This window comes from Xenopus laevis, chromosome 4S (assembly GCF_017654675.1).
Source record: "Xenopus laevis strain J_2021 chromosome 4S, Xenopus_laevis_v10.1, whole genome shotgun sequence".
NCBI lineage: Eukaryota > Metazoa > Chordata > Amphibia > Anura > Pipidae > Xenopus > Xenopus laevis.
This window is the reverse complement of record NC_054378.1, coordinates 57,492,217-57,511,361: the sequence shown is the minus strand read 5'-3', so window position 1 is coordinate 57,511,361 and position 19,145 is coordinate 57,492,217. Positions and strand designations below refer to the sequence as shown.

Genomic DNA, 19,145 nt, shown 5'->3' with positions numbered 1-19,145 from the left:
ATCGAATGTCAGGAAGGCTGCAAACAACTCCAAACTGATCCCAGGACGTCTTCCATAGGCTAAGGTTTAAGGCGGCGAATAGTAGAATTCGAGTTCTTAAAGGGCCAGTGTATGATAAATCTTGAAAATCTAATTAAAATTTTTAGAAAAACTTGAATCTAATTTTAACAATTCACAGTTTTGGCCATAAAAAAAACTTGAAGATTTGAATTTGAAAATTAAAGAGTCGAATTCTCACCCTTGATAAATCTGCCTCTTTATGTTACCTATGGGAAGATCTTCTTTACCATATATCTATAATAAAAAATCAAATTAACTGAACTTGCTGTATTTTTTCCGTGAAGAAGCCAGCTGGCTTTTTCAGTTCTGAAATTATTACTCAATTGAGAAATCCAGTTGGATGACTAGCGAAACGTTTTCAAGAGATAGAAGTCCAGTTGACTTATTGCTACAGATACACCATGACCTGGATGAATGAGATTCTTCACAGACAATTACCATACACCATCTTAGTTGGACCATAAAATCCATTTCAAATGTGTATTGGATATGCATTGTTGTCAATAACCATAACAAACAAATAGCATTAACTTACCAAAATCAGCAAAAACGGACTGTCCGACTATTTTCACATCCTTTGGCTTCTGCACAATTAGTGTAGATTCTGTAAAGTTGCCTCCCTTAAAACAAAAAAAGCAACATAGTTAACATTTACATTAAAAACCTCAGCAGATAGTTATGGTATGCTGCTACAGGGGAGGGTGACTGGCTGAAAATGCCAGACAATGTAACAACAAGCTGAACTATATTATGATGAGATAACAAAGGGGTCTTCACAAAGTGGAGTATTTACTCACCACATTTAGGAAGTGGCCCAGGTGCACCGCCCTGAGCCCTCAGCATGGGTAGCGGACAACCGTGAAAAATCTATTTAAGGAGCCTATGATTAAGTGTTTGTAGCGAATAAAGCAGCAGCACTCCGGTATTTTTGAAAAATTTGCAAAACTTTACTCAAATGCCATAGGCAACGTTTCGGGCTACGCAGGCCATGGCTTGACAAAGTGCCTGCGTAGCCCGAAACGTTGCCTATGGCATTTGAGTAAAGTTTTGCAAATTTTTCAAAAATACCGGAGTGCTGCTGCTTTATTCGCTACATGTATACTTTGCCCTGGCAGGGTGTACGGCTTGCACCCGGGGCTGCAAAGAGCCTAATCCGCTTTTGAAGCACACTTTATCTACATTTATGATTAAGTGTTTGTAACACGAAACGCGTAAGGCAGAGGTAATAAAATAATAAATCTTTTCTACACCTTAATGGAAGATTGCCTTTATTTGAGTGCCTGCTTCAGATTTTTTCACAAATGTAACAACAAGGAAACAGTTTGCTCATAACGGTACAGTCAGAGCCCATGTACCCCAGTTGTATGCACAATGCAGCAAAATATTATTATAGTTCTGTGGGATATGCATTATGAAACATTAAACTAGACCCCAATAGCACTGGCCAGTCTCGTCACAACTGATGCCGGTTTAGAGGTACTATCTGTAGACTTTCACTACCCCAGTTTCATCACTTTAAAACTAAACACATTTTTCAATTACCACTTCTTTAGTTCTAGTTTCAAAAACATCCTACACTAAAAAATGTCTTTGTGTAGCCTCAGGGCTACACAAAGAATAAGTCTGGAAAAGCTTCTTTTTTAATCTACTGTCATGCTGACAAAATAAATCACAGTGACTTCTTACAACAGCTGACAGCACAGTGGGATCCCTGTTAACATACACATTAGGGCAGACTGATTGGATTAATTGGCAGTCATACTGCAAATCCTGCAGAGCAACTGATGATGTGTGAATCATCAACGCAACTGCTATTTTTATTGGTGCAAACCCATCCCAAAACACTGGTGGGTTTACCCAATTACAAGCTTTTCATGCTTCATTTTTTGAAGTTAAATTTAATTATTTGCTGAGGCTCTGCCTCGTTGCTAGGATTTAAGTACCTTAGCAACCAGGGGGTAGTTATAAAGTCAGAATGGAATATGAATAGGAGATGAGCTTAATAAGTGATAATCAATAATATACAATAAATCTGAAGTTTTAAAGTCAATGTGTTTTTTTTGTTGCCAGGGTCATGACATACTAAAAGTTAATTCAAAAGTGAACATCTTCATTTTCATAGGAATTGTGATCTTCAGAAACAATTAGAAAATGGTCTTCATGTCTTTATGTTTTAATTTTTAACTATTTGCTTTTCAATTCTACCACTGCCGGTCCAAAATGTATAATGCTATGAAATCACCAAGATGCATATATTTTAGTATAAGACATCAATATATTACATCAGGGTGCTGTATTCATGGTTGTATTCGATATGCAAAAAATCCTTATTTAATGTGCACACCCTATAAGACTAACTAAATAGTATATCATTTTACTTATAAAAACCTTTATCAAAACATATCAGCACATGTATAAACAAGTTGATAAAAACTCAAGCAGCATATAAAAACTTAAAAAAAAAGTTGTTTTTTAATTTTATTAAACCAACATTTCAGTCTCAACAAAGACCTTTGTCCCTGGCTGATATAAGATTGCAAATACTGAATACTAATAATAATAATAATGATAATAATAATAATAATATCTTGGGAATGTTATTTTCACTCACTAGTCTTAATGAATATTCTACTAGAAATGCCACTACGCTTGCTCTCATTATATAATGCCAGCACCCACTGTTCTCACTGTGTAAAAGATTTACTACTATGAACTTAATTCTCAGAGTATAAGATTCTAAATTATTGGGCCATCTTTCTGTAGATTATGAGGAAATCATATATTTGAAAATAAATATACAAAGAAAAGTCACATTTGTTTGTGTATGGCCTCCAAATGTGGATATGACCAAGCTAAAATAAAATTGTTCTCAGTGTGGTGAGCTCAATGCAAATAGTTACACTAGTAATTGGCAGATATTTTCACTACTGTGTGGCATTTTAGCACAATTTTCTTTAAAACTTTTTTATTTGACAACATTACAGCATTCATTTTCGTCATAGCTGTTTTTTGTACATTTATACTTTCAGATAATGGATACTCTCCTACGCAGAGGAGAACATTCCCAGCAGATTCAAATACCCTGAGGGTGAAGAAAGAAAAAACTTTTTCCCCATCATTTGTCACAGTTATACAGCATAAATCAGAACATTCTAGTATTGGAAATTGCTTATTAACAAAAATTAAACCAATGAACTTAAACAACCGTTTCCGTGTCCATGTTTAATATGAAGTTACAGTATTGCTCCTAATGCAGTATATAAAACCACGCAAAGTATCATCCCATAGGTGTCAACTCCATCCAATCTCCCCAGTTGCTACACTTATACAATTATAGAAAATTAAACCAGAAAGGTTGCATCCAACATAATTATTATAACCTGGTGTATGATATCCAAGGCGTCCAGATTTTGGTGTAAACGTTATAATTATCTGCAGTAATACTCAACATTCTCTCATTTCATTTTAGCACAATTTTAAACACAAAGTAAGTGCCCATAACCAACAGTTGCAAAAGGCAGCAAGTAAATGTTAACATGACATGACAATTCCAAAACAACATATGTTTTAATACCATGTTTTGTTTCACTTCTTACCTTATTCTCCCAAGTCTCAAACTGAATATCATTAGTTTCGGACACTGTAGTAAGAAACAGATCTGTCAAAAAGAGAAGACATTAATGTAATTTATCTATGAGCCATCTGCAAATAACTAATAGCTAACAGTTTTGGCAATATATGAGTGACAAAAGTAAGAAAAAATATTACTTATATTATTCCCTGCGCCTGCACCCCCTAAGCAGCAGTTCTCGCACCATGGTTACTTCACATAAGGGATTTATATGAGAAGGCTATGGGAAATTATATGAATTGCTGTGGCCAGTTAACTACACACTGAGCTAGTAATAATTTTACAGAAGCTACGGAAAACAAAGCAAGAGAAAAATCATTATACATCACATCTTCATTAACTTTCGAAAGTCTAAAGATTTTTTTTTTATTTGGCAACACAGGGCAAGGAACGTTATTTAACACTGAACGTCGAACGCTAATCTCACATACCAAAATGGTCTCATCACTACTGAACACTTAAGAGAAAGTTACAGTCAGATGCAGTAAACAGAAAAGTGTTGGTTGTTCACTCAACAAAACTGCAATGGTTTTTTAATTAGATATAACCACTTAAAATGCCCTGGCTATAAAGAACTATTTTGTTTCAAACAAAAACAAAAAATCTAATTTATATACTAACTGAATGGATTAAAAGAAGACTCCCAAGTAATTCCCAAAACTCTGTTTACTATAACATTAACATAATGGCATTGTAATAGCTGTTCTATAGCTTAAGAAAAAACACAAAAAGTCCAGAATGATAATACCTGCATTTTTGCAATGTTAACTGAAGAATAAGTTTAATAAAATCATTTAGCAGTAAGGGCTGTCAGAGAATAAATATAATACTATAGAAAAAGATAAAACTACACTTTTTGTTTCATTTGTACTATATACAGTCATATGAAAAAGTTTGGCACCCCTCTCAGCCTGCATAATAATTTACTCCACTTTCAACAAAAAAAGATAACAGTAGTATGTCTTTCATTTCCAGGAACATCCGAGTACTGGGGTGTTTTCGGAACAAAGATTATTAGTGAAGCAGTATTCAATTATATGAAATTAAATCAAATGTGAAAAACTGACTGTGCAAAATTGTGGGTACCTTTGTAATTTTGCTAATTTGAATGTATATAACTGCTCAGTACTGATTACTGGCAACACCAAATTGGTTGGATTATTTTGTTAAGCCTTAAACGTCATAGGCAGGTGTGTACAATCATGAGAAAATTTATTTAAGGTGGCTAATTGCAAGTAGTGCTTCTGTTTGACTCTTTTCTGAAGAGTGACAGCATGGGATCCTCAAAGCAACGTTCAAAAGATCTCCAAACAAAGATTGTACAGTATCATGGTTTAGGGGAAGGCTACAATAATCTATCTATATTTTATAAAATCTATAAAATAAAAGAGCGGCATATGCGGTGGATTGTGAGAATGGTTACAGACAACCCAAAGATCACCTCCAAAGACCTGCAAGGACATCTTGCTGCAGATGATGTATCTGTACATCAATCTACAATTCAGCGCAATTTGCACAAAGTACATTTTTATGGCAGGATAATGCGAAAGAAGCCCTTTCTGCACTCACGCCACAAACAGAGTCGCTTGTTGTATGCAAAAGCTCACTTAGACAAGCCACAGTCATTTTGGAACAAAGTGCTTTGGACTGATGAGACAAAAATTTAGTTATTTGGTCATAACAAAAAGCGCTTTGCATGACGGAAGAAGAACACTGCATTCCAAGAAAAACACCTGCTACCTACTGTCAAATTAGGTGGTCAAATTTGGAATATTATAGAAACGAAGGTTAGTGCTACTGTCACATAGAAATAAATAAATGTGGTACCACTTAATGAAAAAGTATTAAATCAAAAATACAAATTGAAGTAAAGAATAAAGGAGAAAGCACTCACAGTTCACCTCAGTCCCAAGGTGCAAAGTCAAATTTACTGTGTCCAAACGGAATGTGAGGGTCTCCAAAAAATACAAAAACAAATGTAAAAAAGTAGATAATTTATTAGGACATGATACCTAATGCGTTTCGTGCCTATTGGGGCACTTACTCATATGAGTAAGTGCCCCAATAGGCACGAAACGCGTTAGGTATCATGTCCTAATAAATTTTCTACTTTTTTACATTTGTTTTTGTATTTTTTGGAGACCCTCACATTCCGTTTGGACACGGTCAAATTTGGAAGCTCGGCCAATGATAAACAAAACTCCAAAGAATTAAGAGGGGTTCCCAAACTTTTTGATATGACTGTAGATCATGGCCAACTAGTTACAGGGGAATTGTTACTTATTTGTATATACTGTACATTAACCTGGTTTAACTTACAAGGCAACAGTTCTTAAATGGTTACTCTAAAAATAAGAAAAAATGTCTTCAGCAAGTATGCAACTTGCTACAATGATGTGAAAAGTAGCAATGCAAGAAAAGATGCAGACCCTATGTTTACACCTCCTTTTTCATGCCACTCTGTAGAAAGAGCTTCTGGGTGATGAAATATTAAACATTTTTAGCACTATTATATTATATAAAATCTCGTTTACAGGCACAGTGGTTAGCATGGTTGCCTTACAATATTGCAGTCTTGGCTTTGCTTCTAATCGGAGCACAACCAGTATCGGACTGGCCCACCGGGATACCAGGAAAACTCCCAGTGGGCCCAGGAGTCAGGAGGAGTGCTGCTAAACATTTGGCCTATTTCATGTCAATTCCCTATTTCTATGACAATAAATAGATGGAATAATAGATTAAACTATGTAAAGAAAAGAGACTAGGAGACTAAAAGGTTGAGTGAGAACAGGAAGAATAATAGTACTGAGTGTAGGCCCCTGGTCTAAGGTTTTTGGTGGGCCCCTGGTGTACCAGTCCGACACTGAGCACAACATATGCAGAGCGATAATGATCCCCCAATGTTTTGAGTGGGTTTCCTCCCACAATCTAAAGAGAAACTGGTAAGTTAACGGACTCAAGGTTAAACTGATCCTCGTGTGGGTGGGTGTTATTGTGCATGTAAGAAGGAAATAAGATTAAAAGCTCCAGCGGAGCAATAACTGATGAGAATGACTTACATCCTGTTCAAACCACATGAAAGAAGACAGTTTTACATGAAAACTATTTTACAGTGTTATCATTTGTCCAATATTAAGATAAACAAACCATAACCTTGAAAGGATCTTGACTCGGAACATATATTGTTTGTGAGCCACTATTACTTGCTAGGCAAAATGAGAAGAAATGCCTTTAGTAAAAAGCCTATAAAGGGAGATGGAAAAGCAAGCAGCAGCGAAGATAGGTTTCTTCATCCCACACACTCTGCTTCAACAGACAAGGCAAAGGCAGAACAAATAATTGGAAGAGAGGCACTGCTCCCAGCAAGCTAATTACTTGCAATCATAGCACACTGTAGAGATTGCAAATATTGTATGTTTACACTTTCAGTACAAGTCAAACAGAAGCTCTAATTTCGACTATAAAAGCATTGTGTAAATATAGATGTTTTCAGCCAGAGCTCCAAATCACGCCAGGGCAATAACAAATTCACTAAGTGCAACCACAATATACTGCTAATGATTTTCTGCCTTGACATAAACACTGGCCTAAACAAGGTCAATTCTTTTGGTTTAAAAACACTTTCTTGAGCACTTTTTAGGGTCTACAAAATAAAAACTCCTCCAATACATATCTTATTTTACTGACAAGCCTCCATCTTAAAGTAAATTATTATTTGATATTATTTAATGGAATTAAAGGGATTTTGCTTACCACAGCTTTGTTTAGGTCTTCATGCATGAGCCATTTAATATTTGTATATTTATTTTTAGTTATTGCAATGTTTATTCAATATTTATACTGTTATTGTGTTGCACTGTACCATTGCATTGTAAAAATGTACAAAGAGTGCATACGGTAATAAACATACATACATAAATAAATGCAATGAAGTCCTCCAAAAGTGGAGGACTCATCTGTGGCCCCATTAAATGAAGACACAAATACCTGAGTATAGAGTATAATTGGCTATATGTTTGTTGTTAAAACAAAGCACACTAAATTAAGCTACCAGTTATGCCACTACAAGTGCAACACACATTGCCAAAATCTAATCTCTACACCTTTGGAAGCCTCTAGTCACTAAAATTGTAGATAAATGGCACTAAATGAACAAGTTGAGGGTATGGAATGCAGCACATTGGCTGCTTTCAACGAATAAATATACAAATTTTAAGTATTTGGGCTCCCAGCAAGCAATTAGGCATACTGCACTGTAGAAAATTGAGGAGTATTTAAAAAAAACTAAATTGAAAAATAATTGCAATTTTGCCATCACATGCACATTCAAATCAAACTACTTACAACAGGGTGAATATCCTGCTAGAAAATTAACTGGAATTGCCACAATCAGCCAACAGAACTGTGTGACTATGACAAGTACCTAAAAGGGAACATCTAAGTTTTTTATTTTTAATTTAAGATATAGTCAACCAATAATCATAAAGTGATTTTAAACCTATATTTACATTAATATTTACACCCCTCCCTTCTGGTCTACTTGCTGGAAATAAATGTGGGGTGTATATGGAATTGGTTCGACCCAGAAGTGCCTCAATGTATGTGGGGCTTAGATTGGCCATAAATACCAGTCTTCTCCTCATTGTTAACGTACTTCCCTACAAATAACATTAACACAAAGTATCATTTTTGCCAGCAACCCAAGGTAATGCAAAAATAGGGAAAGATATATTCATTTTATTATAAACAGATTTAAAAATCTATAAAGATCTCCTGGGGATTGGCAATCTCTTTACTGAATAAGGAAAATAGAGGTGTTTACAGAATTCAGCTTGTGTCAGCCAAGTACAATGCTAAACTATACTTAGTAACTATGCCAGCTAATTCACATTTATTTCATACAGTGCAAGCGCATGCAATCAATCAAAGCTATACAAGTCCCTTTTGGGTTAGAGGTTATTAACCTTTAAACCATTTCCATTAAACCTCTAACCCTTTACAGTTTAGAGCTTAGTTTGCAATGACTAAGTTGACCTTTTAAACTTATAACAAAAGACTGCAACATCCTATTCCTGGGTTTCCCTACTTTTGTCAATTATGAGTTTGTTATAACAAGATATTTTTATATTTTTTTATACTGATTTTATACTTGTTAAACACTATGAAAAACTGATGCTCCTTTTTCCAACTATTTTTAATATCACAATGAAGTATGCAGATATATATTATAAGGTATAATGGCCGCATATTTCAAAACACTGTAAAAAGGTGTTGGATATGTAAAACGATACATGAAAGAGAACAGCTTTGCAACTAAAAAAATAGTTTACAACTGGTGTTTTCTGATGCAGAAATAAAGATCACTTTATCACTTTATTAAAGGGGTGGTTCACCTTTAAGGTAACTTTTAATATGTTACAGAATGGTCAATTCTAAGCAAAATTTCCATTGGTCTTCATTATTTTTTTTTTAGCTGCAGATCAACAAAAGCAGCAGCACTCCGGTAATTTAAGTGAAGTTTTATAGTTTTTAAATTATTTGCCTTCTTCTTCTCACTCTTTCAAGCTTTCAAATGGGGGTCACTGACCCCATCTAAAACAAATGCTCTGTAATGCCACTCAATAATTGTTATTACTACTTTCTATTACTCATCTTTCTATTCAGGCCCTCTCCTATTCATATTGTGGTCTCTTATTCAAATTGATATATGGTTGCTGAGGTTTTTGGGACCCAAGCAACCAGATTGCTGAAACTGCAAACGGGAGAGCTGCTGAATAAAAAGCTAAATAACTCAAAAACCACAAATAATAAAAACCAATTGAAAATAGTATCAGAATATCTTTCTCCACTTCATACTAAAAGTTCACTCACTCTCAGTTTGTATGGCACAAGAAAAGACCTTGACTAAAATTTAATTTCCTAACTCAACCCAGGAGTAAAGGGGGAGTGGGGCTGCCGGACTTTTGAACATATTATCAGGCAGCTATTTTACAAAGAATGCTGGACATTTGGCATGCAGCGGATACAAAACTATGGATATCGATACTACAAGAGGAAATGACGATACCACTGCAAGTATTACCTTGGATAGAAAAAAATAGGCTGCACACAAAACCGTTGAACCCAATCCTTTCGACTATTTTGCATACTTGGGACAATTTGAGAGGGAAATTGAATTTAGTTAATCCCAATACTAGAATGATTCCGATATTACACAACACTAACTTCCCACCAGGATTGCGAGTGACTAACTTCAAACAAGGATCCAGGGGACACAATGTGGGCTTTCCAGCTTACAGGTATGTGTGGAAGAGAATTTAAAAAACTGGAGGATCCTGCAAATAGATAGCGTCACATCACTAGATCGTTTGAGGTATTATCAGGTTAAACATTTCTTGATGACAGAGAGCACATTGAGTAATGGAAGTGGGGACGATACAGCCTTTAAACAACTGTTCACAAAATCAATACGATACCCCCATGAAATTTCCTTATTGCGCAAAGTCCTCTCTGAAATTCAGGCCTCTCCATTGAACATTTTCAAAGGGAATTGGGAAAAAGAACTCCACATCACATTTACTGAGGAAGAATGGTCCTCTATTGTTGAAAGATCATTTCAGACTGCAACTAGCACCAAACTACAGGAGCACAACTATAAAATACTCTCTCAATGGTATAGGGTCCCTATAAAGTTAGGGAAAATATACCCGAATCTTCCAGACATGCTAGAGGTGTGGACAAGGGAGAGGGACATTGTCCCATATTATGTGGGATTGCCCGGGGATACAACCTTACTGGTCGAAAGTTAAGCAACTGTTATCTAAGTTTACGGATTTGACGATTGTTGATTCAGCAACCTTTTTCTTACTCCATCACAACACAATGTCTACAGCACAATATAAACGCTCAATTGTTTCCACCTTGATTAATGTGGCCAAAGCACTAATCCCCAGGTATTGGAGAACGGACCAGACTCCATCCATCAAGGAATGGATCTTACAGGTTCAAGAAATCTATCATTTTGAGAGATTAAAAATTCCCAGAGATAACCGAACCCAGGAAGATAATTTTAGACAGAAGTGGACCCATTGGCTTCTCTTTATGGAATCATCGGAATGTGCAGCACTTATCAACTAGGCATGTTTCAATTTCAGTATTAATGCCTATGTATTAATCCAATCTCAATTATTTGGGGCTTCACTGTGGACCAGGCAGGCCTCCCTTTCATGCCACATCATAATATATGGATACGTTCTTATCTCTCTCTTATGCTCACCTGTAACTTTCTTAAAGCAAAAACATATAGAATCACATAGTTACACAAACGGCATAATCCTTTTTATTTTCTTATGTTCTTATATTTTTATGCTATTGGTCTTGCTTCTCATGCACATGACGCAGAACTTTATGTGTATTGATTTGCCGCAATAATGTTGCATAATACGGATGAACATATATGTACAATTACATGATGAATGTGATATGCAGATGTGCAAATGGAAAATAAAGAATTTATAAAAAAAAAAAAAAAGTTCACTCAAAGGTGAGCAACCCCTTTAAGGGCAATAACATACAGTATGTGACGTTCGATTGCGACAAAAAATACTAGAAAATTCCTTGCCATTGCGCACGCACAGAATCCCCACAGGTAGAACACTCAAACTGCACAATAGTGCAAATATGCCTTTGTACATATTCTCAGATAATTACACAATGTGTTTGTCTTGATCACACAAAAAAAAAATCCTCATCACTTCACGTTTGTGGATTTCCCCTTTACAGGAGAACTGACTACTTTTAAATGAGACCCAGAGGGGGAAAAAGGGATAAATAAAATGAATATACGGTGCTTTTCATAATGTTTGGGACAAAGACACATTTACCCCTCTGCTCCTTAGCGTGTACAATTGTAAATCAAAAATTGTAATAAAAGGGCACATTCCAGATTTTAATTTAAAGTTATTTGTATACATTTCAGCTTCACCATGTAGAAATTACAAAACGTTTTATACATAATCCTCCCATTTACAATCTGAAGCCCCCGGAACAAGTAGGAGTTGAGGGTGGCTGCAGTGGAGGCTTGGCAGAGCATCACCAGAAAAGATACTCAGCACCTATGAATCGCAGACTTCAATCAATCATTGCAAGCAAGCCAGATGCAACAAAGTACTTAACATGACAGTGCCCTGAAATGAGGGGGACTGTGTATACAAAGTGTTGTGATTTCTACATGGAGAAACTAAAATGTGCACTTTAATCACATCTGAATTGTTCGATTTAAAATTTTACACACTGAGGAGGAGAGGGGTTAATGAAAGAAAATTTGTTTTTGCCCCAAACATTATGGAGGGCACTGTATATTGGTTACATACTAGCAGTTCTGGTGCATTGGCAGATAGGATTTTCAGACAGATCCAATGAATTGTACAGGCTAGATCCATAGTATAAGAATACTTGTTAGGATTGTGGGGCCATCTTGAACAGGAACAAAGTTTTGTAAGATTTTATCAGTATGAGCATGGCAAGCTTTAGGGATCCCCAACCTTTTTTTACTCGTGACTCACATTCAGATAAAAAAAGAGAGTTGATATAACATTATTGGCATATTTAGCAAAGGTCAAATTTCTAATTTATTCTAAATTCTAATAAATTCGAATATACGAATGGGAGGTTATTTAAGAAAAAATTAGAACGTCTAATATTCAATCAAATAGCCCCGTCCCGGAAATTCGAATTAAATTTGAATAGAGTGTTCCCTCCGAAAAAATCTTGAATGTCAGGAAGTAACATATTCAAATGGTTCAACAGACTTCTGCCATTGACTTGTAAATGAACTTTAGGTGGCAAAAAATTTGAATTCGAACTGTTTCCATGGTCAAGGTATGATAAATCTCACCATCTAATTTACATTCATATTGGGGGATTAAAATTCAAATGTGTGAATTTTGACACCAAATTCTAAATCTAATTTACTATTCGACCCCTAAAGGGTCCCTGACGAAGTGCCAGGAGAGAAGGCACGAAACGCGTAGGTTTCCTCACCAACCCACTGCCACAAGTTCACTAGATGTGCCAAATAAAGCCACAAGAAAATTGAGCTCAAACATCTCTTGTGATTCCTTCAATTAGAGCCGTATAACGGGGTAAATCTGTGCACTATAGTTACCTCCTGAACGAGGTGAGGAGGATCCCGCGAGAGCTACTACCAAGGGGAGAGACGCTGCGCTATCAAGAAGGGTGAGCTCCGATACATTTTCTATACCTATCCTTGTGCTTATTACAGTTTTATCTACTATATGGTTAACTAAATATCATCCACTTGTCTACCAACTTGGGTTCTATGGCCTAAGCAACAATATATCAAAATATAAAAACCAAGATGACCCTGTATAGAGCTGTGTTACTGCTCTTAGCGTATCTTTCATAGTGGCAAAGATGAGTTCCCATGGAGTGCTTTGATTCGGTAGATTTCTTAATATCTGCAAATGTTCACAATAGTGAATAGAGTAGAGAATAGAGAATAGAGTTGCTCTCGGCTTTGCTTTTCAAAACACAGAATAAAAATAGCTAAGGAACATGGTCTCTAGCACTTGCAAAAGAATAAAGACACTTTCCTTTCAAATAGTAAGTTGAAAGCCCCTTAGGTGCTGAGTTATTTTTCATAAGTCTTTTAAATAAGTTATTGCAGAAACCATGAGTACATAAATTGCCACTGCAACACACACACCTATACCCTGGGATACTACATTAACCAACTTGTGACAATGGAGACATATCATGAATTGCCAAATGCTATATGGCTAGCACTGAAAATAATATGTATTGTGTCTCTGATTTTGGCTTATACCTCCTCCACTTTACTTTACTTACTATGCAAGAAATACAGACACTGCCATTTACCTGCACTGCTGGAGTTCTTCAAAATGAATTAACCCTGTCCCTGTGCAATTCTTCTCCCTCTTATCCTTTTACTTTTCAGTATTTTTTTTATCTTTTCTATCCCCTTGTATTATGCTTATTTCTTTACCCTTTCTTCCTTCATTTCTCTTTTTCTTCCCCAATACAACATTCTCTTGTGCACTCCCTTTGCCTGTTTATCTTCTCTTTTTCCCTGTGGCAATTTTTCGCATACGTTTCTTGTCTCCCAATGTACCATTCAGTCAGTCCTTTCACAGTGCCATTCTTTCCTATGTTATCTTTTTCACCTCTCAACTTATGCTACCAGTGCAGCTTATAAGACATAATAGGGGTAGGAGCTGTAAAGAATTTCCTTCTGCCCAGTTTAACATGTATGATGTGTGTGATGGGGGAAGCATCAACATTTGTGGAGGTGAAAACCACTATAAGTACAGTCATTCACAGCCATGGAAGCTTTCTGTGCTGGCTTCCCCTAAATCATGACTATATATATATATATATATATATATATATATATATATATATATATATATATATATATATATATATATATATATATATATATATATATATATATATATCTGTAACCATACCCTATGCAGCCTTCAATAACGCCCGACTATAACTTGTGCCAATATCCAGGGGACTGACAGTAACGGACAGTATACAACTTGCTTGAATTACCATTTTCTGCTCACAATGCTTAAAGGGGACCTGTCACCATAAGAAATAATTTCAAATTCTTTTCTATCATGTTAGTTGAGCAAAATAAACTTTACTTACACTTTATTCATTATTTAAATTTTGTTTCCTTCTGTCTTGGAATTATACAATCACAGCAAGCAGGCAGCAGCCATTTTGTGGACACGGTTATTAAGGAAAATTGTGTATCACCCCAAAATCTTGTGTATGAACCAGAATGGGGGTCCTAATGTCCAAGTGCAGTGCCCTATACAATTATAGAGCCTGAGGAGGGAAGGGGGAATGTGAGGAGAGCAGTGACATGTAGGAAGTGCTGAATGGAAAGTGAAAGTAATTGACTGCTCCTCCTCTATGCCACGGGCATAGAGGCGGGGCAGGTAATATTTGATTGACAGTTTAGATATTTAAACCCCTTTATAACAGGTATGGATGTTTTAATGAAAACATTTTTGGGGGTTTCATATTTAATTTGCAAGGGACTTTCATTATGCAGCTTTTTATGTGTAGGTGACAGGTCCACTTTAAGTTGTGTTTGGATGGACATCTTTAGGGAAGTCCTACATTATATACTCAGGGCTACTCATTTTACACTAAGAAATTGCCCAATGTAAGATTAGCCAAAAATTTGAAGAAAGGACCATATCATTATATATGTCAGACTGCCAATCTAATTAAGAAACTACATTTTCATTGTTTTTTTTTTTCATCATAAAGTGCAAGTGAGAAGTTCCCAATTTCAATTACACTTAAAAGCTTATTTTTGCTGTGTCTTTCAATGGGATCTGTGAAAATATTTTACTTTGGTTTGCCACAGATTTCTGTATTGCCAGCACAAAATACCTCTACAGTACAATGTACTTAAAGTAGCGGCACAACTACAATAGTAGAAAACCCAAACAAATAAACCCAAAGACTAATTACAAAGTAACTTCAAAAATAACATCACTTTAGTATGTGCCTACATCACAATAAATACATTTTATTGCGACCTGTGGCTGTCAAAGGCCAGCATCCTATTCCAGCTCCCATTACACGGTTAACGTCTAGCTCCGGTGGTTAAAATCTGCTGTGGCATGAGTTGTGATTGCTTTAAGGTTTAATTAAATAAAATGTGGCTTAAAGACATATTAGATTATGTAGGATTTGATGTGATTGGCTATATTGGACTTTAACTAGCAATTCATATTGTCAGGACTTGTAATTTCTGCAGACTTTGCAGCTGTGACTTTTAATTACAGAGAAAAGAAAATGTTACCATTACTAGAATCAGGAAACTCACATTGACAATGTACTACTCAGCAGCCAACATATGACATAGGCTATGCTTCTGTTGCTGTAATTAAAATACAGTTTTTTGTATACCACTTATTATTGGTATGGGGAGAACATACAAATTCCCTTAAGACAGTGCCCTAGTCACAATTTAATCCAGCACAAGGCAGCAGTACTAAACACTGAACCCCTCATTCAGCCAATTCAATAAAATTTAAAGAGGCAGTATATCAGCTTGTTCAAGAGGAGTTCAACAAACAGAGTTGTGCTGAACATACCAAGGGGCATATTTATTATGCTGAGTAAAATGAAATTTGCAGAAAATACTATGTAAAAAGCTGTGTAAAATAAATGGCAACGGTGTGTGTAATTATATGCTATGTGATTTGACGCCTTTATTTTTTACATTGCTTCTGGTGGAAGTCACATAAGAAAAACACGTAAAATGTTTACACCGGTATTACACTGTTTTTTACATAGAAAATCATGGGAATGTGTGGTGTATTATAACGCCATTTTTTTACACAGCATAAGAAATTATATTTTATGTTGTGACTGTTCTATTTGCAGGAGTCCATGATGCAAAGGGTCTGTGTATCAATAATTTATATCGACCTCTGAAAATACAAACATGGAGTAGCAAGTTGAACAGATATTTTGTGACTAAATCAGTTTGAAAGATTCATATTTAAGGATGTTAACATTTTTCATTAAAAAAAGCACAGTGGAAACAAATTTATTATGTGATAAAAATGAATAAAAGCAAGTTTAAAAAAAAAAAAAGACATAATTCCAGATTCATTTTTATTGTGTTCAGCAAGCAAAATAAACATAACAAAGTATACACACTATTTAACTTTTTTTTCATTCAGTTTTGGAATTACACAAACATAGCATGCAGGCAGACACCATTTTGTGGACACGGTTATTAAAGGAACAGTTCAGTGTAAAAATAAAAACTGGCTAAATAGATAGGCTGTGCAAAATAAAAAATGTTTTGAATATAGTTAGTTAGCGAAAAAGCTATAAAGACTGGAGTGACTGGATGTCTAAAATAACAGAACACAACTTTCTGCTTTTCAGCTCTTTAACTCCGAGTTAGTCAGCGACTTAAGGGGGGGGCAAGTGGGACATAACGGTTCAGTGAATTTGCAATTGATCCTCAGCATGCAGCTCAGATTCAAAAGCAAACAGTTATGGCCCATGTGCCCCCCTCAAGTCACTGATTGGTTACTGCCTGGCAACCAATCAGTGGAAACCAAGAGAGCTGAAAAGCAGGAAGTAGTGTTCTGGCTATTATGTTAGACATCCAGTCACTCCAACCTTTATAGATTACATTTTTGGCTAACTAACTATATTAGAAACTTTTTTTATTTTTATTTTGCACAGCCTATCTATTTACCTAGTTCTTATTTTAACACTGAACAATTCCTTTAAGCCAAGATTTGCATCATGGCAAAATCTTGTTTATGTGCCAGAATGGGGGACCTGATACCCCTGCCCATGGACACAATACACAATTAGATTGTGAGGAGGGTAGTGCAATGTGAGGATGGTAGGGGAATGTGAGGAGTGCAGAGACATGTAGGAAGTATTGAAAGCAATGTGAAAGTAATTGTCTGACCCACCTCTATGCAAAGGGCAGACATTTTTAAATAGCTTTTTAATGGGTATGGATGTGTTAATTAAAAAAAAAATTGGGTTTCATTTTTAATTTTAAAAGTACTTTTATTATAAATCTTTTTATATCTGGGTGACAGGTCCATTTTAAATCAAAAAGGAAATCCTATACAAAATATATGGAGAAATACTGCGCCAGTTGCTTCTTGGCATATTAACATTTTAGCAGAATAACAAAAAAATACTGTTTTAAAAACACAACATGCATTCTTGCTTCTAACCATTTAGCATATTTCATGCTTATTCCCTGTTTCTTTATGGAACAAAAATGCAGAATAATGGAAGACTATAGTAAGTAGATTAAAAGACTAGGATAATAAAGAGGTTGAGTGAGGAGAGGAGGAATAATAGTTTGGAAAGTGGGCCCACAGCCTAAGGTTTTCTGGTGGGCCTCTGCCATCTCAGTCCGACACTGCATGTGGCTTAATAGCATATTTAGTCTAGTTAAGATAAGCACCACCCCAAATGTTTTTGTATTTAATGTAAATATTAGGTTATAAATGAATTATTTATTACTGGTGCATAACAGCTATTCAAATTCAAACTCTACCTTGACCTATTGAACAATTAATTTTCTATTTTTGTTCAGCAATCTTTATTTTACTTTCAAAGGTTTTCTGTCAGTCTTAGTCATTAATATTTACTCTATCAAAAAAGTTGGTGGGTGCATGGGGGTGTGTGGATCATCTTTGACATTTTGAGAAGATACCAAGCATACAATGAAACAATATAAGGAAGGAAGGACAACACATTCAGTTTATGTATGCGCTGTAATTGACATTGGCAATTGAAAAAAAACATACCTGCTGTAAAATCTGCAGTCAGATCTACAAAAGCATGAGAGTGAGGTATAAACATTTTTTGTTTGGTGTTCAGTGTTGCTGTCACTGATAAACTCCTGAAAAAGAATATTAACATTTAAAACAGTAATAGGTACTTAGAAGACTTAAGAAACATATCCAGTTCTAATCCACATAACTTTATGTTTTCAGCTTTGCAGAAAGCTCGGGCAGATGAGCGCACTGAATGCTTCTCTTCCCCTAATGAATATTAATGAGGCAGAGAGAAGCGGCTACATTTAAAATGACAGCTTCTCCCCACATACAGCTACACAGAGCCGAATAGAGTGGAGATTTGAAAATCATGAAAGTAGGCATTATGAGATCGCCCAAAGTTTCCTTGCAAGACAACTTCGGAAAACAAAGCAACGAGAATGCCATCCCATCAGTGATTGGTGATTTTGATTATAGCTGGCGGAGAAGCATCTTCAGAGATTCGTCCCACACAGTTGGGCATATTTAGTACAGGCAACAAATCTTCCCGATGGCCAAAATACTTCTAAAAAATGCTTCTGAAGAATCAATCAAGTCTACGCATTCTAGAAGTCATTCCTAAAAACTTTACCAACTTTATACTGTATATTTGCTTCAGCCAAATCCAATAACTTTTGCAGTAGTTGGATCTGTGTGAATTCTGTGTATTCAGCTTAATAGTAACCAAGCCCTTACTATCATGTGACTTTAAAACACTGGACAGAGGAAAGTTTCTCTACTGGAGAAGACCCATGAATGAAGGTCAATCGTGACTCCGGCTTATGATCATAGATTGATGGGCCTGCCCAGAGACACGGGTGTTTAAAACAGAGCCCCACTAGCTTGTGCATTATGGGCCAATGGGAACATTAGATGCTCACAGTTTATAAATGGGAAATGAGTGAGCAGAGACATCAGAAGTGAGGCGTTTTACTGGAATAAAAATAATGCAATGGTACATGGATGTTTAGACTGCAGCAGTTTTCTGCCATTTGGCAACAGTGGTCAGAATGAACTGTATGAAATAACTTTAGTCTAATACCAGACAGGGTTGAAACTTGTAGTGCTGA

The 19,145-nt window shown here is 35.8% G+C and overlaps 1 protein-coding gene across 1 annotated transcript in view; it reads right to left on the bottom strand.

Annotated features, from left to right (window-relative positions):
* Positions 1-19,145, bottom strand: part of itfg1.S (integrin alpha FG-GAP repeat containing 1 S homeolog) — a 101,652-nt gene that overhangs the window by 61,894 nt on the left and 20,613 nt on the right. Inside the window, exons 6-8 of the mRNA XM_018260672.2 lie at positions 18,067-18,161; positions 3,657-3,718; positions 596-680 (exon numbers count right to left, since the gene is read on the bottom strand). Of these exons, the coding sequence (XP_018116161.1) occupies positions 596-680; positions 3,657-3,718; positions 18,067-18,161 (242 nt within the window). The remainder of the gene's footprint in view (positions 1-595; positions 681-3,656; positions 3,719-18,066; positions 18,162-19,145) is intronic.